The sequence below is a fragment of the Callorhinchus milii genome, unplaced genomic scaffold (genome assembly GCF_018977255.1).
Source record: "Callorhinchus milii isolate IMCB2004 unplaced genomic scaffold, IMCB_Cmil_1.0 Scaffold2, whole genome shotgun sequence".
Taxonomy (NCBI): domain Eukaryota; kingdom Metazoa; phylum Chordata; class Chondrichthyes; order Chimaeriformes; family Callorhinchidae; genus Callorhinchus; species Callorhinchus milii.
This window is the reverse complement of record NW_024704743.1, coordinates 49,655,715-49,679,925: the sequence shown is the minus strand read 5'-3', so window position 1 is coordinate 49,679,925 and position 24,211 is coordinate 49,655,715. Positions and strand designations below refer to the sequence as shown.

Here is a 24,211-nt window from a genome sequence, read left to right as displayed (position 1 = left end):
CCATGAGGTCCACTCCTTCTCAAGACTGCAATGGATCCAGACTCATTTAATATCCCAAGGGAAATTTCTGCAAAAATATTTCTTGCTCCAAAAGGTAATCAAAATCTTCAACAAAATCTTGAAGCACCTCGGGACATCCTCCCAATATGAAAGCTACTGTATAAAAGTAAATTTGCACTGAACTGTAAATCTCTACTATTTAACTTTGATACCACCTCTCCCTTTCCAAGTCAAAGACCACAGTCCCACTGAGTATTTGATCATTTCAGCGTGGATATTCATGAAGCTCCTTTTAAGGTACATTAAACACAAATTCATAGATATTTAAATCCAGAAGGCAACCATTTGGGCCAGTGTTCCTGTGCTGATGTTGCTCCTCCACTCATTTAATCAGCACAGAATCAATAACTTCTCATGGTGTATTTTCTACATTTCTGTAGTAAAACTATTTCTTATAATGAATGTCTAGTCACATTGGAGGCTTATTCATTCTAAACCTAGATGTTTGTCCTTCCCCCACTTTCTAAGTTAAACAGACAATCATTTAAACTCTCAGCATTTTAAAGAGCTGGATTGTGTCTTCCCTTTAAATATTTTGTTCTTCTAATGAACACCTTCTGCTCTACAATTCCCTCTTTGCAAATTCAAGTGTTACATTCTGTGGTGGTTAAGCCACTGGGGAGATTACCTTTTATTTATATAATACATGACTTTCATTTTGAACTTCCCAAATAGACTGGTTTCTTTCCTTTCCTGATTAAATAAAGATACTATAACTTAGCCAAATGCCCTAGAGCTGGGGGTTGGTGGAGAGAGAGTGGAAGAGAAAAAAGGGAAGGGAAGCAATCAGCCAGGGTTTCTGTTCCCTGTTATTATCCACTGAATTCTGCTGGAAAGTGCATATTGCGGGATTTTTCTTGAGGCCAGGATCAGGATTGGTTGTTATACCTACCATGGTTGACGAACTTTTAAAAGCTACAAGTATTAAAAGTGCAGGAGTACTTACTCAGGTTATTCTGAGCTGAGATATGTATGACTGGCAACAGCTCAAACAGCACTTTGGGTTTGGATTCAATGAGTTTTGAATTGCGTCTGTCCCAACCAGCTCCTTCCAGGTACAAGCCATAGGCATAGAGCCCTTCCGAAGGGGGGCTTGTGATGTCATCCTTCATCCATTTGGTGACCTCGTTGCACAGCACCACACTGTCCAGGGCCCAACCCTTGTGAGCACGGGTAACTTCCTGCCAAGTGCAAATGTAGAATTAATAAGATCTAATGGGAATGAAGTGAATGCGTAGTTATTATTAATAACCATCCTTATATTTGATATAGCGCTTTATCACATCGCTGAGAAGTTGCAAAGTGATTTGCAGGGCTTTCTGTAGTGCTTAGTGGCTGTGTCATTTGGAGGCAAGCAAGGCAGCTAATTTGCACACAATATTCACAAATATATCGGCTTTTACAGGACCTGAAACTTCCAAAGTAAAAGTTGCAAACCCACACCATCACTTTCACATCCCTCAATCGATTTCTTAAACAAAGAATTGCCTAATTCCCTTTTGCATTTGCTGACACAATTTGCCTCCATTGCCTCACAAAGTAGTCTATTCTACATATTCTCTATCTATTTTCTTAGGATCTTGAATACATTAATAAGATCTCTCCTGAGTCTCAATCTCCAGTTTGAACACTCCCATAATTGATGGACAAAATCTCCCAGAGGTTTGCAGTAATACTTCACACAAATAGTACAGATTCATATTGTTATGGTATAAACAAAACATCCCTTATAGAAATAACCTATACAACCGCTTCATTGTAATTTATGCTTGTAACATAAGATATTATTCTCACTGCTGAGATATAAATTGATATTACAGTCGCAGCCGTTGAAAATCTCCATATATGTACGTGAGGGCTGCATTTGTGCTGGATGTGAGAGTCTTGGTAAAAGCTAATCTAAATGCTTTCAATATACATAAAAGCATTAGTAACGGTGATGTCTTTGAGACTAAATGCCTTTGAAGTTTCAATATAAAGCACTATTCCCTGTGCACTATATCATCTGAGATTTTATGCCAAATTACGCCTTTGATAATATGAGAGAACACTGACATCAGTGCTTAAATTGCTCATAAACACTTGATATTGCCAGGTCTACTTCTGAAGCTTGAAAGCTGATGACATAATTGATGGACAAAATCTCCCAGAGGTTTGCAACTCTAAACCTACTGTTCTTGGTCTACTGTCTTCATACATCCTGAAGTATTCATACAGCCTTCATACATCCCCATCTGTCCTTGCCAGGCCTCCACTGGCTTCCAATCACCAAACAGATCAAATTCAAGATCCTCTTCCCCCCTCCCTCTCCCCCTGCCTCATTGTCAGACTCCAGCACTGTGAAGCGCTCCAGGAACCTACCCCACATGATCATGTTTAATCATTTGTTTAATCATTACCCCGTGCTATATAAATGTAAGTTGTTGTTCTAGAGTACTCTTCTAAGTTTACTATTCAATCCTATTTAAAATGATGTACACCTCTATAAAGTCCCCTCTGAGATGTCGCCTTTCAAGACTGAAGAGACCTAGCTTGTCTAATCATTACTCATAGCTCATTCATCTAACACTGAGGATTATCTGCATTACTCTCTTTTGTACTATCTCAAGGGCCTGGGTTGAGCCTATGTTACCCAGGGAAATAGAGTAGGGTGGGGTGAAATCCATGATAGAGTAGGTTTTCATGGGCTGTGTCAGACCTGATGAACCAAAGGACCTTTTCTCTTTCCAGGCCTCGATATAGTCTAGGGTCAAAGCTTTGTTTTTTGTACATTATACATAAAGATCAATCCAGAAAAGGCAGGTGCCTGAAACATGCCCTTGATGGACATCACATTGTGCAGCATCCCAACACTTTCACACATGTATAATTCTCATTCATTGGAAAGCACAGTCCATTCAAAAATGTTTTTGAACCATATACTTGCAAACTTCCAAGAGTCTATCCAGCCACAACCACCTGATGATCTTAAAAAGCCACAACATTAAAAAAATACAATCAAATGACTTGAAAACTGAACATATTTAGCAATTTGAAAGCTATGCAGCAAACAGTAAAGCCTAAGAACAACATATACCTCTAGTGGCTGGAGAGGTGGGGTAGAAAAAACACTCATTAGCAGCAGTACAACCACAAGAGAGATATCAAGAGTTCCTGCAAAATGTGACATGCTGATATTGGCAGCATCCAAAGAACATGTTTCAGCCTACAGCACCGCTAGCTTATCAGGACACAGTCCTGTTCTTACCTGAATGTGGGAAGGTTTACTGTAGTCTCTTTGCAGACATTACCTGTCTCATTGCTGTTAAAAATCCCTGAGGGTTAAAAAAGCCAGTCATCCAGAAGAAGTTTGGCTGGCCATCAAAAATCCAGGCGCTGAATTGGCGATTTCTCTCCAGCAGCTCAGTGAACCAAAAGCCAAGTGTGCTAGATGCCCAGGATGTCTGAAAAACAATAAACAATGTGTAATCATTTGTTTAATCATTACTAAAATATTGCTCACTCTCCTCTGAAATAAACAAATCAGTTATTTGGTTAGCCAGGTGTCTGACACATGAGGAAACCCATTACCATGCATAAGAGTATCAGACCAAACTGAAAATTCTATGCATCCCAACTGCACATGGAAATTCCAGAGATAGATTGGTGGAATGGAATGTGCACTCTCTCCCGGGACAGAGAACAACAACTGATTCTTATCGAAGGTCAACTTTTGTTTTGCCTGACAAACGTTGAAACCGATCACCATGCTTGTGTATCCAAACCAAACAACAACAAGATTACATTTGTATAGCGCCTTTCACGTTGGAAGGACATCAAAACATGTTCATGCATGTGTGTTTTCTCAATATCTTCTCTTGGGCCATGCAGAACCATAATTCCATACTTGGGGCTACCCAAGATGGCGGATGCAGGGCAAAAAGTTCCCATACATGTCCACCAGCAGTATAATATCATCCACAAACAGAAGCACCCCGTTCCTGTTAGAAAAGCCTGGAACCAATGCACCAAGTCCATCTCCCTCAATGCCATCCAACATGTCATTGATGAATACATCAAAAAAGTTGGATAACAATGGTCAATGAGGTTCAATATTGAGGGATTAATTTTGAGATTCAGCACTTTATCTATAGTATGAACATACTTACAAACCCCAGTAACAGCTTCCTACCACCAGTACTCAATTAAAACAATAATAATATAATAATAATCCTTGCACTTGATATAGCGCTTTTCACATCTTCTAGACATCTCAAAGCGCTTCACAGAATAGACTGTAAAGTGAATTTACTGTATATCTGTGGGCGAAACGCGGCAGCCAATTGCGCACAGCAGTGTCCCATAAACAGTCGTGAATTGAAAATGACCAATTTATTATTGTTTTGGAGGGATTAATATTAGGCGTGTGGAGTAAGGAAATTTGCCCAAGGTTTTGTCCTGCCTGGAATTGGACCCAGGTGTCTCGCTTGCAAGGCAAGTGCTCTAACCACTGAGCTACAGGACTAGAATCTTACAGCAGAGAAGGAGGCCATTCGGTATATCATGCCTATGCCAGCTCTTTGAAAGAGCTACCAACTAGTCCCACTCCCCTGCTGTTACCTCATAGCCCTGCAGATTCTTCCTTTTTAAGTACCTATCTAATTCCCTTTTGAAAGCTATTAGCAAATCTACTTCCATCACCCTTTCAGACAATGCATTCCAACTCTGCGGGTAAAAACAAAAATTCTCATCTCCCCTCTGGTTCTTTTGCCAATTTTCTTAAATTGGGTATCCTCTGGTTACCAATCCACCCACCAGAGGAAATAATTTCTCCCTGTCTACTCTAACAAAACCTCTCATCAAAAAACAAAGACAACTCTGAGTCATATTCTGAAGCTATGTTATGACATCCTCTTCAAAAAAGGATTCAGCGATCAATGAGGAAATTATAGATCACCTAGTATTACTTCAATTATTGGAAAACTACATGAGACTATATACGAGGAAATTACTAAAGCACCTGCAGAGACACTAACTAAGGCCAGTCAACACAGATTTCTGAAAGGCATGTTCTACATGACCAACCTTGTAAAATTGATGAAACAACAGAGGATAGATGAAATACAGTGGATTGTGACCTGAATGAATTTTCAAACAAGCATTTGATAACACCCACATAAGACGTTTATGACAAAGATTATGACATGAAAGGTTGTGTGGTAAAATGGACAGGGAAATAGTTGCAGAGCAGAGAGAAAAGTGTAAATGTAAGTTGCTGAACAGGGAAAAATAAATTTGTTATAGCACCTGTTCATGTTGGAACATCTCAAAGCACGAAACAGAGCTCTTTGTAAAATGTAGTGATTGCATTTTTGTAGGCAAATGCAGTAGCCAATTTGCCCATAGCAAGGTCCCACAAACACCCATGAAGTGAATAACAATTATATCTTCTCTTTTTCAATAGTCCATGGGATGTATATCATCTATCTGAGCTGACAGACAGGAGCTTGGTTTAACATCTCATCCGCAATAAAAGCATAGACTCACTGGGATGTTACCAAGGACGATGGGTTTTATTTGAGAGATTTGAGAAGTAGGGCTATTGTTAGGGATGATTTAATAGGTCTTCAAGATTATAAAGGTTTTTGATAAGGTAAATTATTTACACCGGTCAACAAGTCAGAAACAAGAGGACACCAATTTAAGACAATCAAAACAATTAGGTTCGAAGAAAAATCTTTACAGAGGGTGGTTAGAATGTGGATTTCTTTCCCACAAAGTGTATTTGAAGCAGAGTTCAAAAAATTATTTCAAAAGGACATTAGAAGTTTGAAGAGGAGAAACATTAAAGAGTACGAGGTCCAAGCAGAGAATGGGACCACACTGGCTCATATGGAGAAGAACACCAAACAGACATGAAGGGCTGTTTGAAGGGCTCTATGCTGTACTCAGAAAACAAAATTGGATATCAGTTAGCATATACTGCATGGCCATATTATGGGCTGAGGATGGTATTCATGACAGCACCCCTCCCCCCCGACATACACAAAAACCCTAGCAAAAAAAGTCTTGGCATCTCGCAAGAAGCGTTACGCTTGACCTCCAGCCACTCAATGTTCCCAACACAATTACCTTTTTCCACCGAGCTGGAATTCGTGCATCATACATGCAGTCTAAGGCATCTCTGAGGTTGTCGCTCATAATGATGGTTCCATCAATTGCAAGCTTTAGGTCCATCAGCGTGCTCCGCACCAGACTAATAACCCTTTGCATTCGGTCAATCTCCTGACGAAGGAAGATATTCATTGGTTGCAGCGCTCCCATCTTCTGCAGTTTCTCTTTGACCTGACAAAGAATCAAATATGCCAACTCATCAAGATCTTTGGTCCACATATACAATCGCAATGGACAATAACTCCAACGTAAGAGATTATTGTCTCATCTAAAGGATGGCACATCTAGCAATACAGTGCTGCCCAATACTGGACTGTATCAGTCCAGACCGTGAGCCTTTGATATTGGTAGCATCTAATCAACCAAAGGTTATAAGGGGGGCAATCATCAGTAATATAAATTGATTGTTGATGGGCTCACAGTGCTTGGTGCGGGAGAGGGCACAGGCTGCAGAATTCTGGATGGTTTGCAGTTTGTGTAGTGAACAGCTGCAAAATCCAGCGAGGAGAGCGTTGGAATATTCGAGCCTGGAGGTGATGACTGTGTGGATAAGGGTCTCAGCAAACCACTAGTGAAGAGTTAATAGGCCGTGTTTGTGTTGTGGATAAAACCCAACAAAACTTAATTTTAGTACACAGATCAATTGCACAACTCAGAACTCCATCATTAGGTGGGAAATGTGCAGCCAAGAATGCCCTCATGGAAGATCTCCACTCCTTTCAGCAATGGGAGATTCACCATGAAAACCCTGTTCTAACAGTCAACCCAGCTTATTTTCAGTTTGAGGTTAATATTTAATAGTGCATATAAAATTATTCAATTAGGGAATACATCAATCTGAAGGGAATTCATACATCCAATTTGATGCATCTGTTTCCTGGAGTGGTTATTTCCTACCTCAAATGGTATGTAGTCTGCAGGCAGTTTCTCCAACATGTCATCAGCCAATCTTGCTACCATTGCTTCTCTGGTTTCTCCTCCCCCACTAGAACTGTCCTTGGGCTGAATGCTTAATATAGTGTCCAGAACATCCTTGGCAAGCTTACTCTGGTAGGTGATATCAGCATTGGTGTGCAAGCCAAACACTTCTGGAGTGTCATAAGTAGGAAGACTCTGCAATATATACAATTTTACATGGTTTATCTTGAAAAAATAAAGAACAAATCTAACACATTATTAGTGTATGAACCTAAGCTATTGGAGACACAGTATAAGAGAAAGCAGTGGAAAACTAAGGTGCCCGTTTTAGATATATAGGGAGAAAATTGTGACATGTTTTAATTATTACTTCAAAATCTGTTTAAGAAAGATTGTAATCTTCAATTCTACATGTGGTAACTCTATTGTTGAACTGAAAATACATATCTTTATATAGAAGATTCTCAGTATTGTATTCATACACACAATTATGAATGTCTTTTTTCTTTACCATTGTACAGCTGCTTTTCTGTCTTTATTAAATTCTGTCTGGTTTCAAGTCCAGGCAGGGCGAAACCTTGGGCAAGTTTCCTTACTCCACACGCCTAATAATAATCCCTCCAAAACAAAACAATAATAAATTGGTCATTTTCAATCCACAACTGTTTGTGGGTCACTGCTGTGTGCAATTGGCTGCCGCGTTTCGCCCACAAATATATGGTCAATTCACTTTACAGCATATTCTGTGAAGCGCTTTAAGACGTCAAGAAGATGTGAAAAGCGTTATATCAAATGCAAGAATTTTTATTATTATTATAAATAGATTTGAATAATAATAATCCTTGCATTTAAGTTAGCACCTTATTGTGTCATTGAGACGTCTCATACCGCTTCACAGACTATATTGTAAAGTGATTGTTTGTATATTTTGTGGGCAAAATGCAGAAGCCAATTGTGCACAGCCGTGTCCCACAAACAGTTATGGATTGAGTGCCCAATTTTTTTAATTTATTTTTTTAAAGTGATTATTATCCCCGGAAAGCAATCCGCCAATCGACTAACAACCGGTTTCCTACTTACTGCTAGGTAAAGAGACGTGTGTGGAGTAAGTAAGCTTGCCTAAGGTTTCGCCCTGCCCAGGAATCAATCCCGGGTCCTCACGCTTAAATATGTTTTAAAAACTCAACAAACATTATTTTCATAAAATGAATTGGTATTACATTGTATATGCAAGGAGATGATTCAGAAAAAAATGTTTCCCGACTTTATTGCAAGCCATTTACTCACACCCACATGCTGATTGTGGTCACACAAGGTTTTGAAGTGTTATTTTTTTACACAAACCTGAATATACTGCAGGTATTGATCCACTGATATACACTTGGGAATGTTGTAATCCTTGTAGAAGCAAAAGTCTGGAGCAAACATATTTTCACTGAACCAGACCTTAGCAAAAGTGTTCAGCAGTCGTTTGTCATAGTCATCTGTGACTCTGCCACCATACTGAATCTCGCCAATCATGTAACGCACAGTGGTCCAAGAAACACCCTTGTAACAGAAGATAAATGAGAACAGTAATGCTTACTTAGTATGTGACTTCATATTTTTGCTTGCAATGATAATGGAGATTATTAAACACTGAGCTACATTGATCCATTGTAATAACTGGCACTTGGGGTTAAAAATGCAATATTTGCAACAGGGGGAAGGGAGCAATGCAAAATGCAATGTGATTATTTCACAGATCACAGCGCAATATTGCCAAATATTGCAATGAAACTAGTTCAATTGTGTGACATCTATTCCCCTCGCCACCAACTTCAGCAGCTTTGGTAACCGTCATTGGGTTGTCATGACCACAAGGTTAATTTTGTATGTGCGGCTTCACAGGATACCAGTTTGACTCTTTCATTTAAACTGCTATCCAGTGAGGCTGAGACAGTGAACTCTGGGGGCGCCCAGAGGAGAATAGAGTCCAAACAACAGCTAGTTGATTATTAATCGACTTGTTTTGATTATCAACTCACAATGCACTTTTCACCCTACGATTCAAAAATGATTTATAAATACCAAATCTTGCCATAAAAACTAGACAGTTGCCATGCCAGACTGCACTTCCTATATAGATATATTTTATATAATATATAATTATTATTATTATATTTAAAATATTTTATTATATAAGCATTACTTATTATGTTTCAATTTACTCTTCAGTTTTGAAACAACCCTCTCAAAGAAAACATGCATAGCATTTTTATAACAATTTTATAACAATAAATTTATATAGCTCCTTTCATGTGGGGAGGACATCCCAAGGTGCTAAAAAGATAGGTTTTATATTGGTTTAATAAAATTTAATGTGGTGAAAACATATTAAAGGTCAGTAACCCATGAAGTAAGATTGTCTGGAACACTCATAATAATAAAATGATCTTTGGTGATATAGCACTTTTCACATTAGGAGGGTGCCTCTAAGCTCTTCCACATTGGCAAAATTTGTGGATAACAATATCCCATAAACAGCCATGAAACGAATGACCAATTTTATCTGGCGGACTGTTTGCCAGAACACTAGGAGAAACTCCCCTCGTCTTTTCAAATAGTTCCATGAGTTTTTTTAACGTCTACCTGAACAAGCTGACAAGATTTAATGTCTCATCCGAAGGATGGACGGATGAGGACATAAGGATTTAAACTGAGTGAGACAAAAGTCTGTCTCTTCTCTGAGCTCTATTATGGGTCAATAGTTGATTCCCAACTCTCCCCAGCCCTTGACACAAAATGATGAGTTAATTCAACAGTAAGAACCCCTGTGAGGGGTACCAATGTAAATATTCCTGATCATTAGAGGGTGTTGTACAATGGTCTACGCATATTTTAAAGGGCAAAGCTGTAATAACCTGCTGCATAAAAGGTCTTGAGCAATTTTGCTCAATCACTAAAGATTCCATTAGCCAGATCTGAGCAGTTATATCAACAATATAAAAGTGTAAAAGAAAACATCCCGGCTGTACCTTCTTGATGTTCATATCATCCAAGTGGTTCTGTACAAATTGCACTGTAGCATTAAAATCAGCCTGGTTAAACTCATATGGAATATTCCAACCAAGAGGACCAAACTTGCGCCGTTCTTGTACAGTAGAATGTAAAAAGGCAACTGCATAAAGCATCGGCTTCCACTGAGTCATATTACTAACATCCAACAGGTCCTGACTGATTCCTGTTGACACAAAGGGAGAAAATGTCAATGAACCAAAGACCACAGATTCTGACAGAGACAATAGAGTGATAGTGCACATTCTATCAGAGGGATTCACATATTGGGGATATTGGGGTCCATTGGAGCTCCTTTTGTGGTACAATTTCCCATTGTAAAGGCACAACAAAAAGATGGTTATATTAGAGCACTTGGTGTCTGATAGACCCCATTGTACAGCTTTACAGAGTGGCTGAAGGCCCGACCACCAATAAGAGGTTGCAGAGGTAAGGGGGAGCAAGGCCAACCTTCTTTTTTCTGTCCCCGGAAAAAGCTTCTCTTTGAGTCCCTCACAAATGCCTTCTCTTCCTCGGACCTCAACTCCCTCTGGCCCGCCACCCGCAGCGATCCTGATGCAGCCGTCAAGCTGCTGAATGACTGTCTCCACAACCTTCAAATCCCTGGCTCCCCTGAAATCCAGGGCTGTTTCCAAACCTACCCGTTCCCCCTGGTATAACAGTCATCTCCACTCACTAAAAACCCAATCCTGGACACTCGAACGCAGATGACAGAAATCCGGCCTCGCAATTCACCTCCAGCTGTGGCTTGAACACCTCCACACCTACTGCCTCTCCCTTTCACAGGCCAAAACTGACTTTTACTCTGAAGTCATCTTGGAGGCCAAAAACAACCCAAAGACGCTGTTTTTCACCATCCATCACCTCCTCCGTGCACCCTCTCAAGCCCCCTCTATGCTCACATCAAATGCTAAGTGTGAAGAATTCCTAAATTTCTTCACCTCAAAGATTGAAAACATCTGCTTGGCTGCATCGTCCTACCCCCATGACCCCTTCCACCCCACCCAGACCATCCACACCGCCTTCTCCCTCCGCCTTGGCTCCTGCTACACCCCCTTCCTTTACACTCCTTTGCCCCCATTTCTCCCTCCTCTCTCTCAATCAAAATCACTCACATGAAATTCATCACCTGCTGCCTCGACCCCCTCCCTACCCAGCTGCTGGTCACTCAACTCCCCCTCCTCTCCCCACTGCTGGCCGACATGGTCAACCAGTCTCTCTCCTGAGGCTCTGTTCCACTCTCCCTGAAAACTGCTGTCATCCCAACCCTCCTCAAAAAAAACATCCTCAATCCCTCTGATCTCTCACACTACCATCCCATCTCTAACCTACCCTTCCTTGCTGAAGTCCTGGAATGCATTGTTGCAGGTCAACTTAGGTCACATCTCTCCCTCCTCGAGCCCCTGCAGTCTGGTTTTTGCCCTGCCCACAGCACAGAGAGCACTTGTCAAAGTCATAAACGACATCCTCTCTATCTGTGACCAGGGCTCCCTCTGCCTCCTCGTCCTCCTGGATCTCTCTGCCGCATTCGACACAGTCGACAACGCCATCCTCCTCCACCGTCTCTCCTCCCTCATCTACCTTAGTGGGACCACACTCACATGGTTCGAGTCCTAATTAATCCTAATTAATCATCCTAATTCATCTCGGCGAATGGTTTCTCCTCCCGCCCCTGCCCAGTCACCTGCAGGCTAACCCAGGGCTCCATTCTTGGTCCTCTTCTTTTCCTCATCTACATGATCCCTCTGAGCAATGTCATCCGCAGGCACAGGGTAAACTTCCACACGTACACGGATGCCACACAAATCTACTTTACCTCCTCCAGTACCAACTCCAGGTTCGCCAATGTTCTATCAGCTTGTCTGGCAGACATCAATCAGATCCTGGATGAGTGCAATCTTCCTGCAGCTGAATATGGACAAGACAGAAGCCATACTCTTTGGCTCCCATCAACATCTTCATTCCTGTGGATCTGAACTCCTCAACTTCCCTGGGCTCTCCCTCAGACTCAACGAACCAGTGCGCAACCTAGGTGTCCAGTTCAACTCCCAGCTGTCCTTCCTCCCCCACATCCAGTCCCTGACCAGGACCACCTTCCTCCACCTCTGCCACATTGCCATTGTCTAACCGTACCTTATCCCAAATGCAGCAGAAATCCTTGTGCATGCATTTATCACCTCCGGCCTGGATTACTCAAACACAGTCCTCGCTGGTCTCCCCAGCTCCACTATTCAAAAAATCCAGCTCATTCAGAACTCTGCAGCCCACATACTGACCCGGACCAAACTCCGTACCCACATCTCACCAGTTCTGGCCAGGCTCCACATCACCGAACAGATTGACTTCCAAGGTCCTCACACTTGTGTTCAAATCCATTCACTCCCTGGCACCTCCCTACCTCTCCGACCTCCTCTCTCCCCAATCCACCACCTGGCACCTCCGCTTGACTAGCACCAGCATCTGCTCGTCCCTCTCACCCTCCATTGGAGGTCTACCATTGGAGGTCGCGCTTTCAGCCACTACGCTCCGAAGCTCCGGAACACTCTCCCTCAATCCCTCTGCCTTGCCCCTTCTCTCCCCTTTACATGTCCTCCCTGAAAACCTTCCTTTTCAATGGATCACCTCCAACCCCCCAGCTCGGAGTCAGGCTCTACCACCGTTAAGCACTCTGAGACGCTACCCTGCGTGGAGGGTGCTATATAAGTTGTTGTTGTTATGACTATCATCAATAATCATTATTATTATTGCTGACTTACCACAGAAGTTTCTTTTCAGACCTGCCTTTAGGCCCTGAGGAGGTTCATTGGTAAACTTGATTGACATCTGGAGAAGTGTAATGGGGAACAGCTTATGCACCTCCGTCGTCATCCACAGACGGAACGTCTCGTGGATATTCTCCGTTTCTGTAATGATGTCCATCAGTTCTTCCAAGAAATCGAGACCCAAATGACAATTCTGAAGCAGTGTCCATCCGCCCTGAAATAAAGAATTGTTAGTACAATTTGAAATACATGAAATGTAATTACTATCAAGTAATGGGAACTCTCCTCGGCCTTCCCGGCATCTCCCTCCATAAGCTGCAGGTCATTCAGAACTCTGCAGCTCGTGTACTGTCCCGCACCAGGCTTCGCGACCACATCACTCCCACCCTCGCTCGCCTCCACTGGCTCCCCATCCCCCAGAGGATCGAATTCAAGATCCTCACCCACAAGGCCATTCACGGCCTCGCTCCCTCCTACCTCTCCAACCTACTATCCCCCTACCTACCCGCCCGTACCCTCCGTTCCTCTGGCTCCGGTCTGCTCCACATCCCCCGCCCCAACCGCCCTACTATCGGTGGCCGGGCCTTCAGCCTCTCAGCCCCGAGGCTCTGGAACTCTATCCCCCAGTGCCTTCGCCGCCTCCTCCCTTTCCTCCTTCAAGGCCGGTCTCAAGACCTTTCTCTTTGACCGTGCCTTCAGCTCCCCTCTCGACTCTCTACCCCCTCCTCGCCCCCTCCCTTCCCTCCCCTCACCCTGACCATTTCCCCCCTGCTCGGGTCCTGACCCAACTGTACAGCGCCTTGGGACGTCCTCCTGACGTGAAAGGCGCTCAATAAATGGAATCTTGTTGGTGTTGTTGTTTTTGCAAGAACCAATAGCAGTCATTCTGCACACAAAAAAGTTCAACACAGTATAAGCTTTTTTTGATATACAGAATATCCTTTTTCTGAACAGTGTCATGAGATCTTAATGCCCACCTAGAGAACAGGCAGACAGGACCTCAAGTTATTTATTATTCATATTTGATATAGTACCTTGACTGTATACTCGTATTTGAAATTGCACCTTTCACATCAGGAAGATGATTCAAAGCATCTCATTTTAAAGTATAGCGACTGTATATTTAGTAGGGAGGGAACACAGCAGCCAATTTGCCCATACCAATGTCCACAAACAACTATGAAGTGGGGTATTGTTGGCAAGGAGACCAAGAGAAACTCCTTTCTCTTGACAAATAGTGCCGTGGGATCTTTAACATCGACAAAGCCAAGCACGATGCCGGTTAATGTTACAACCAAAGGACAGCATCTCCAACATTGCAGCACATCCACGGGCACCGCAAGTATCAACCTGGACTAGGAGCTGGAGTTACAATGTAGGGGTTGAACTCACAACACTGTGAATCAGAAACGAGTGTTACCAACTGAACCAAACTGACACAGTACAATGATGCCATAAATAAAATAAATAACTTGTCGGTGATGGATGTCGGGCAGCCTGTGAGTAATTCGCACTTCAGACACACAAATTACAGCTTCCTGGCACCTTCAGTATTTTCTCAGAACCTTTAAAGAGATTCTATACTTTCTCCACCAATTTTGCTGCTATTCAACTGACCTTTCTGGGATTGCTTGTGGTTTTACAGATATAAAACATTGAGTGCCCCAGGATCAAATAATAAATAAAATAAATAATCCTTGCATTTGGTTTAGCACCTTTCACTTTGGGAGGATATCCCAACGTGCCTCACAGGATTTATTGTGAATGTGGAATGACTGTGTATGTGAATCTGGAAATCAATTTCCTCACAGCAATATCCCCAAAATATCCTTGAAGTGAATAATCAATTTTATTTGGGGCAATGTCGGTCAGGATAGCAGGAAAATCTCTCTTCTCTTTTTGAAGAGTGCCATAAGATCTTTACATAAACAGGTAGATGGGATCTTGGTCTTTAACGTCTCATCTGAAGGATGACACATTTGTCTCTGCATCACCGGTCCGAGACTGCATTAGAGTGTCTTTTTAGATGATGCGAGTTTAAATTCGGACATGGAATTTGAACGCACAACCTTCTCACTCAGAAAGGAGCATCTACTGCTGCCATACAATAAGAGGCAAGCATACAAGCAATGCTGTTTTGGTTTTAATTTGTTTTAGAGGAGGACTGTTATTCCTTATGATGAACTGACAGCTAATTCATAGCCATTTCCTTACTTTAGTCATAGTTTGCTGGAGAAGCTTGCGAGCGTGAACCTCTTGTCCTTGCCCCATAGAGACGCAACGCGCTTCTATCTTGACTCTTTTGCCCAAAGCTATAATGGAATCCGTGGGATCAGAACCCATTGACAAAAAGCAAATTAGAGGAGTGCGTCGATCAGATTCCTCCCAGGTCTTTTCAACATCCAGGATGACTCCTTCTGCGTACTTTTCTCCCATTGCATCTATAACATATTTGCGAGCCTAAACAACAAACGACAAGAGGAAACATGGCTTTATTAAAAGCCTTCTCATGGAAATTAGTTTCAATTTCATCTTAAATAAGATTGCAGAGTTCCATTTATTGTCTAAATTAACCTTTTTAAATTATAATTTCCATCTCTCAGTACACACAGTACATTGATTTCTGCTCTGGTTACATGAAGGGGATTTATAACCACAGCTAATGAGTTACTAATTTTCACATATGCAATACAATCTGATTTACATTTATGTAGTGCCTTTCATGTCAGGAGGTTGTTGCAGATACTTCACGCTGGCTGGGCACCCGAGCTGGGGTGTAGAAGCCAAAGGGAATAGGGAAGGGAAAGATGACTGAAAGCATGATCTAAGAGCTATTCCTTGAGGCAGGCTTTGATAGTCATGGAGGGGGGGGTGGGGGAGGGAGAGAAAGGGATGGGAGAGTGGGCTGGAGTTCCAGTGAGAGAGGGGCTCTTACATGTTAGGAAGAAAAGAATTCCCAAGCCTAACTGAATAGGTCATCATTTTCCTTATAAACATTGCACTTTATTTTAGTTATAGTTGCACAGTTTCCAGAGATAATAACAATAATAACCCTCGTCGCTGATGCCTCAAAGCGATTCAAGGATATACTGCAAAGTATGACTGTATTTTTTTTTCAGTAGACGAACATGATCGCTTACTTGTGCTCAGCAATGTTCCAAATACAGCCATGGAGCAAATAACCAAGTTTATTTGTGACACTGGGGGCACTGGTATTAAAAAGTGACGTGGGGGGGGGGAAGAGAGGAAAGCACGATTATACAGTGACACTGGGACTAGTCGGAGTCTGGAAGTGAATTTTAACAGCTGTTGCAAAATCACATTCAGCTGAGCTGTGACTTGCTGATGGAGAATGAGGGTGCAGTACTCCACACACAGCAGACGACAGAATCAACAGTGCGACTCTTAAGGGAAAACATTTTAAACATATCAGTTATAACACTATAATAACTCAAATACAAATGCGAAGTGATCAATCCTGTTCCAATCTCAGCAATCCAGCAAGGCATTAGTGCCATGTGGTTACTTGTCTGATCTGTGGATTACATGTTGCCTTTTTTCTGGTCAGCCGGGTGTCTGACACGTGCAGAAAATAATAAAAATACTTACATTTGGCATAGCAAATTTTGGGGCAGGAGGATGTCTCAAAGCACTTCACAGGATATACTATAAAGTGTAGTGACTGTTTATTCTGTAGGCAAATGCTTCACAATGCTTATATTAATATCACCGCCATAGGAAACTACTGAGTGTCCCACGTATGTCCTAGAATGCAAAGTTCTCGTCCTCACTTTCAAGGCCCGCTAGGGCCTTGCCCCCTCATACATCTCTAACCTGCCCACTCCCTCTGCTCAGTAGGCTCCGACCTGCTCCAGGTCTCCCGCCCGACCCGCCCTACCATAGGCAGCCGGGCTTTCAGCTTCTCTGCCCCACTCTTTAGATAGATAATTATTTGGGGAGAACAAGTCTGCAGGGCTATGGGGAGAGATCAGGGAAGTGGGATTGAATTGGATAGCTCTTTTCAAAGAGCCGGAACAGACACGATGGGCTGAATGGCTTCCTTCTGTGCTATATAATTCTATGATTCTTTGGAACTCCATCTCACAAACCCTTTGCCTTGCTCCCTCTCTTGCCTCATTCAAGGCACGACTCAAGACCCTCCTTTTTGACCGTGCTTTCAGCCACTCTCCTACCCCCTCTGCCCTCCCTCACCCCAATCCTGACCCCCATGCTCAGGTCCTAATCCCTGACTCTTCAGCGTCTTGGAACGTTTTCCCAACCTGAAAGGCGCTTTCCAAATGTAATTTTGTTGTTGTATGTATGTATGGCTTTACCCTTTGTCTGATAATGAAGTGTCCAACCTTTACCCAAAGGGAAGTATCTTGCCTATCTAATCCTAGCGAGTTTAGGAACAGATTACCAAGAGACAGAATTTGGGAAACCCAGATTATGCATTCGGGCATAGGTGATGTTTACCCAGACATAAACTTACAGTTTACCACTGCATACACTGGCAAAATTCCTGCTGCTTGCCAGTCAGGACTGCCCTGCCCAATAAGGGTTTTGATTTGCATAGATAACAGAAGGAGAGGGGGAAGAATCCTAAAAGGGAAGGATTATACAGGGCAACATTAGTCTCAAAATGTGCTAGTTCTTGAGCCTGAAACCAATACATGTTCTGGAGAGTACCTGAGCAATGGTTCTGTCGGGACACCAGGATCTGATCAGGAGAAGACGTCGGAAGCAATCCAACGACTGGTCATAGGCATTCGGAACATCTTCCTCCTCAGGAGCCTCTTTATCAAACCAGATCTTCCATAGCTTTTCATTCCTCCCAATCTAGCCATGAATTCAACAGATAAATACACATTATCCTTGCACTTGGTAAAGGGATTTTGCACAACGGGAGGACATCTCAAAGTGCTTCACAGAACATATTGTAAAATGAATATACAACAAAACCCTGTTTTTTTGGACATCATGACTGCAGTCAATTTGCACACAGCAAAATGTAGGATTAGGCAAATAGGAAGAGTCAAAGTCACATAATGTATTCTGAGTCCCATTAAAACTACAGACATCAGTAAGACTAATTCATAAAAGAAATCCACAACAGTTAGATGAACTAATATGTCTTACAATCTATCAACAAGAAACACATGAGGAAATCTCAGCATAAGAATTTACATTTTTCTGTGTAACTTTCTCCAAGCGGCTCAGAGGGAATTAAAGTCAAGTGTTTTGATCGTTTTTGAAGGCAAACACAGGAGCCACTTGTAACAGCAAGTTTGTGGAAACAGCCATGAAGTGAATGAGTAATTAATCTGGAGGATTGTCAGAGTGAACACACTGAGAGAAGCTGCCTTCTATTTTCAAACAGTCTTTTGGGACCTTTTTCGCCCATCTGAACATAATCAGGGAGTTCAGTTTAATGTCTCAAATGGAAGGCTGAGCTTCTGACCGTGCAAAACTCCAACATGGGACTTGAACTCAAAACTGCCACAAAAGTATACTGGTATATGAAAATACAGCAGGCAACTTTGTGATAAACAAAAAAAGACCAATATCAGTGAGAAAGCTGATTTCTGCAAGCAGCCTCTTCTATATTCATTGATGGTCACCTGTGACTAATTTTATATTCAGTTCTTCTGCCTCGCTGATTTTGTTGTAATACACAAGCACATCAGGTTCTTTTGCTCATAAATGTGAAGGGAATCTTTGTTAAGCAAGCTGTCTTGTTTAATGGACTGTGATTGTATGGTCTGCAGTTTAATACATTTTCAGCATATTGGTGGTGAAATAGTGTATATTGTAAGCAGAAAATAATTTAAAGTGAAATCAAAAACCTGTTCATTTTTGGAGTTTTCTCTCACTCTATATAGTGAATTCATCACAGTAGTCTGAGCTATTGTCTGCCATTGATATTATGAAAATTTGTTCCAGTGTGCTTATAAATAACACAAATACAATTTGAACACATGGATCATGTATCTATGTACTATTATTTTTATATCTATCGTTTTCATTTCATTATTTTTATTATATACATATATTATATACATACAAATTATATATATTATTTATCCATATAAAAATACTTTTAGGGCTATTTATAAACTATTCTAGCTTCTTAATAAATAATAATAATATAATAAGCCTTGCATTTGATATAGTGCTTTTCATGTCTTCTAGACGTCTCAAAGCGCTTCACAAAATATACTATAAAGTGAATTGACTGTATATCTGTGGGAAAAATTTTATTTAATAAACTGTGGAAAACTGGATTCTATATTAATAATAATCCTTGCATTTTGATATAGCACCTCATCACGTTGTGTGGAATAAGGAAACTTGCCCAATGTTTCAACCTGTCTGGGAATCGAACCCAGGTCCTAAATTAACACTGAATTTAAGAATTTTCCAAAATTCTTTGTAGTCTTCAATTTTAAGACAAAGGTCTTTAGGCTAAGACCATGACAGATTTCAGACTTCTAAAATCTATTAACAATGTTCTACCTGATATTAACTGCATTACAGAAAGTTACCAGCTTTGAATACTTGCAGAGATTATTTGACTTACTTGATCTAAGACATCAGAGAATTGTCTGAGTTTGCTGAGTTCCACCAGGTTTAGCCAGGTCATGTCCAAGATCCATTTTGCAGGTTTAGGCGGACAGGCCTTAAAATCCAAAGAAGCACCTCCTGTGGTAACAACAACAACAACTTGAATTTATATAGCGCCCTCCACGCCGGACAGTGTCTGGTATGTACAATAGCATTATTATATAATTATTCATTATGTGCACTATGCTTTAAAGATTTACAATTTACAGACTTGAGGGCAAAGTTGTATTTCAGAGAGAAGTTACAACCTAATTTAGAGAAACCAATACAATGGCACTTTTGGAATGAGATGAAATTGTGAGCTAATATAATGTGTGAGAATGGGATATAGTTTGGAGATTGTGGTATGTTAAACATGTGTAAATGCATGTGTGAAAAAGAAATGACAGGTGTCCTCAATGATACAATTAACCAGTGAAAAGAATTACAAGTGATTCTATCACAAAAGTGAAAAAAATTACCAAAAGAAAACAGCAGAAAAACAGTTAAGTAGAAGCGAACTAAAATTGCTACGATATTCCAAATCAATAAAAGTTATTTTGTTTGATGGATTCTGTCCTGTACAGATGTTCTCTTGATTACATAAATCCAAGGAAAATAAATGTTCTGACCTTTGATGAGAGTGAGGAACTCTTGGTGTTTCAGTCTGTTACTTTGCATGTCAATCTTCAGGGTAAGGAGAAGGGTGAAGAGAAACTTGTGCTCCTCATAAAGCCCCCGAGCTGTGAACTTGTATACTTCGTACGTCATATGCTCTATGATGTTTGCTATCCTCTTACTAGTGATGGGACTTTTGACAGACCTGCAGAGACAAGTGCATGTATTCTGGTCAAGGAGCAGAGACAAGGCTTTTTAATCTATCTGTGCAGAAGTATGAAGTGTTAATTTGTAGCATTAATTCTCCACCTACAGAGAAAATATGGTTCTATATTTCCTGCTAGCATTATCTCAGTTGCTGACAATTGAAAGTAGTCTTTTATACTCGGTGTCAGCCTGGCTCAGCTAGTAGCACTCTCCCCTCAGTCAGAAGCTTGTGAGTTCATGGGCCCCTTAGGACATTGCAATCACAGTCTAGGTTGACACTCCATTGCAGCTTGGGGGAGGGCTCCAAGGTCAGAGGTATCATGCCTCATATGAGATGTAAAGCAAGCTCCTGTCTGCGTATTCAGGTGGACATAAATTCTCATGGCATTATTCAATAAAAGAAGGTGTTCTGGTGCCATGGCCAATTAATTTGGTCACTCACTTCATGGCTGCTCATGGGACTTCACTATGTGGAAATTGTCTACAGAGTTCACCTACAAATAATCAGCATGCTTTACAGAAAAGTCTGTAAAGGCCCCATTTGATGTGAAAGGCACCTTATAAAAATGCAAGCATTATTATTATCATTAGGACACTATATTGCAGAGACATGTGCACCAAGTGGAGTAATATATGGGAATCGTAAGCCTGTTGTGCTTTTCAAGCTGCTGCTGCCATCTTGGCACCAGGCAGTAATACAAGAGGAAATGAATGGGCACACATTATACTGACAGTTATGCAGGATCATTCACCCTCTATAATAAATAGTTAAAAGGTCTTAAAACAGTTGGCAATTTCTTACCAGGTCCTGCCTTAGGGACACAGTGGTACATATAGTTGAACTTATACTGACTGCAACTGGAAATGTTTCAACAGCTGTTTTCTCCAAAGGAATTTTACATTTACTCCCAGGTCTACAAATGGGTATCACTGAGGAAATTATGAAATACATTTGCAGATCTGGAGATGTAACATTAATGTTTTTATGGCTCCACTCTTCCTGACAGCGATACAATAAAATTCTGCCCAGACTTTGCTGGTTTGTTAATTTTATACATACCACCACACACCATGCAGCTCAATGCATTTGTCTCTCATAATATTTAGATTCCTACCCCAAAATTTACATTAACCCTCCAATGGTAGATCAGTAGTACAATAACCAGGCATTCAAAATGTATAAAGATTTAATTATTGGCTCCAAACATCTCAGATGTCACACTGTACAGATTAAAAGACGGGAGTGACTTTGTAACTAAATGGGGAGCTAAACTGCTGGTATAAAGCACACGACCATAAAAGCAATAATTGTATTTTGTTTAAAGTAGATTTGAAGGGGGGAATGCTGTGATTGATTTTTTTTAAAAAAAGGCCTCCTGATCATCAGGAAGAGATGAGAAACGTCGAAAATAAGATTGACCAAAAAATAGGGGAAATACCTAAATCAAGAATATAAGGATCCCAGAAGGCACCAGATGACAAGACCAGCCAACCAGACTGGAAGGTTAAAGAGGAAAAGAGTACAATTAGGTGCACATATATTAATGGTGAAACCTGAGGCCCTGGTGACAATGGGTAAGTACAATGTGGTAGGAATCACAGAGACATTTCTAAATCGGCTCACTACCCCGTGTTAAGGATGCTATATAAATGGAAGCTGTTGTTGTAAACCAGAATGATGGAAGTGAATATAACTTACAAGGATGGAGGCTATTCAGGAAAATGGAAGGTAAGCAAAAGGAAAAGTAGAGCAATTCTGTGGATGCAAAGGACCAAGGCACTATTCAGGGAGTGAAAGTAGTCATTTCACTGGGGTATAGTGAACTCAGCTCAATACCGTTCAGTTTGACTTGGGAAATGGCACAAACGGCAACAAAACTACAGTACAACTTCAGATGGGCAAACATCAAAGGTATAGGAGCTGAGTAAAGAGAAATCGATTGGGAGGCAATACACAAGGACAATATCAGTTCAGTAAATGGATATCAATTTAAAACTGATCAATTCAATATAATCATTGATAATAACAAATAAAAGACAAAAAGGAACGAAAATAAAGAACTTGCATTTTCCCGTTTCCTGTGAATACGGTCATGAGATCTTTCACATTTACCCGAAAAAGCTGATGAGATCCAAAACCCTCATTCAAAAGCTGAACAAGACGTTAAATCTCTGTTACACACTTCAGATTACATTTTAAAGATGAAAAGATGACGGTTCACTGCAGTAAAACTTAACAGACATCAACTAAAGCCAATGCTTTAACCACACATTCTGCTTTATGTGATTTTGAATATAAGGCAGGGTTTTCTTCATTAAAAAGTACCACTAAACTCTTGGTGCATTTGAGAACTGGTGGTGTTTTAGAACTGTAGTGAAGTTCCTGATTTTCCCTAAATCCTCTAAAGTCAACTCTTTAGATTTGAGTAACTACAGCATAAAGAAAATAAATGGTAAGTAGCATACTTCCTAAATACATATTAAGAAAAGAATTGGGGCACAAATTTTCAGAGTAAGAAACAAAAATGTCACGTTTACTGCAGCTTGAATATAGAGATCTATTTACAAAAAGCTGTTACCTGGCTAATGACAAGTCAAAGAGCCCCAGGAATTGACGCAGAGACGTTTGATACATAACGTTCACCATGCTCATTTCCGTGATCAAGAAATACAGGATACTCCCTCTGGTTGCAACTGTGGTAAACATAAATTCAAAAAAACTGAAGACAATTGCATGCATATTTCCCAAGAATTAAAAAAAGCTCACTGATTTTACTTAATCTAAACTATCTTGATCATATTGTTACTCACTGATTAACAAATAAAATTGTAGAAAAATGTTTTATCGATAAATGTTTTAAGTCTGATGTTGTGCAGGAACTTCCTGGAAAGTGGAATGTTGCTCTCCATGCCTGGATCACCACTACTAAGTGTAATTGTACCTTTTGGCTCAAAAGTGCTTGTCATTTTGTTTATTTTATACTTATTTTCCAAGGTTGATCTGCCAAGAAGGATGTGAAATACGCATTTCCAAAAATTTTTAGTTATCAAGTGGACTAGAATTGAGGCCTCTGGCCTGCTCAGCACAAAGTTCGCCTTTGTCCAGGAAGATTTTACTCTTTGTGATCTCCAGACATACAAATTTAAGATTATTGTCTTAAATTGTAAGATTGTAAGTAATTTTGATAAATTCAATTCATTGCTAATTGGAAGCCAGTTTTACATAGTTATCTTCTGAATCAAGTGGCTTTAGGAGAGAAGGATTGGACTTGATGGCTCACAACTCTGACCTGGGCGGTACTCTTCACGGGCAGTATTAATCTGTATCTCTGTCTCAGCAGCTGTCTGTAGTTTTTGTGTGACCTCCTCTGCCGTCTTCTTTGTGTTGCTCAGAACAGTGATAAGGCTTTCATCTTCAACAAGAGAGCCCTTTGTGCTGGTCAGACGATACAGCAGATTGTCTTCCAACTCCTTCATCTTCCTCTTGTTTGAGGTTACACCTTCCATCAGATCGGTTCGCTCCTTTTCCAGCTCCTGTGGTATTTTGACCCCACAAACAGCATACAATTAATGCGTTTACTTCAAACAACTTACTATATTTGTAGAACTGTTTATAACTCACAAGCAATAGTTGGGGAAACATATGATTGACGTGGTGAGAGACCGCATTGGATGTTGATGTGTAGCCCAGCAGTGCATAGCATCTTCAAACTCAGGCTCCTATTATAAGCTTGACTACACACTGCGGGTAACACAACCTCCATTCAGGTGAATGGAAGGGATGCATGATGACTTACCTGCTAATTACCCTCTCTCCCTGCAAACAAACATCT

General features: G+C 40.9%; 1 protein-coding gene across 1 annotated transcript in view; it reads right to left on the bottom strand.

Moving 5' to 3' along the window:
• dnah5 (dynein, axonemal, heavy chain 5) overlaps positions 1 to 24,211 on the bottom strand; it is a 123,374-nt gene that overhangs the window by 596 nt on the left and 98,567 nt on the right. Inside the window, exons 63-75 of the mRNA XM_042346968.1 lie at positions 23,669 to 23,912; positions 22,958 to 23,072; positions 20,186 to 20,376; positions 19,531 to 19,652; positions 17,640 to 17,789; positions 15,165 to 15,410; positions 12,945 to 13,164; positions 10,149 to 10,354; positions 8,476 to 8,679; positions 7,111 to 7,326; positions 6,172 to 6,384; positions 3,351 to 3,503; positions 1,007 to 1,241 (exon numbers count right to left, since the gene is read on the bottom strand). Of these exons, the coding sequence (XP_042202902.1) occupies positions 1,007 to 1,241; positions 3,351 to 3,503; positions 6,172 to 6,384; positions 7,111 to 7,326; positions 8,476 to 8,679; positions 10,149 to 10,354; positions 12,945 to 13,164; positions 15,165 to 15,410; positions 17,640 to 17,789; positions 19,531 to 19,652; positions 20,186 to 20,376; positions 22,958 to 23,072; positions 23,669 to 23,912 (2,515 nt within the window). The remainder of the gene's footprint in view (positions 1 to 1,006; positions 1,242 to 3,350; positions 3,504 to 6,171; positions 6,385 to 7,110; positions 7,327 to 8,475; positions 8,680 to 10,148; positions 10,355 to 12,944; positions 13,165 to 15,164; positions 15,411 to 17,639; positions 17,790 to 19,530; positions 19,653 to 20,185; positions 20,377 to 22,957; positions 23,073 to 23,668; positions 23,913 to 24,211) is intronic.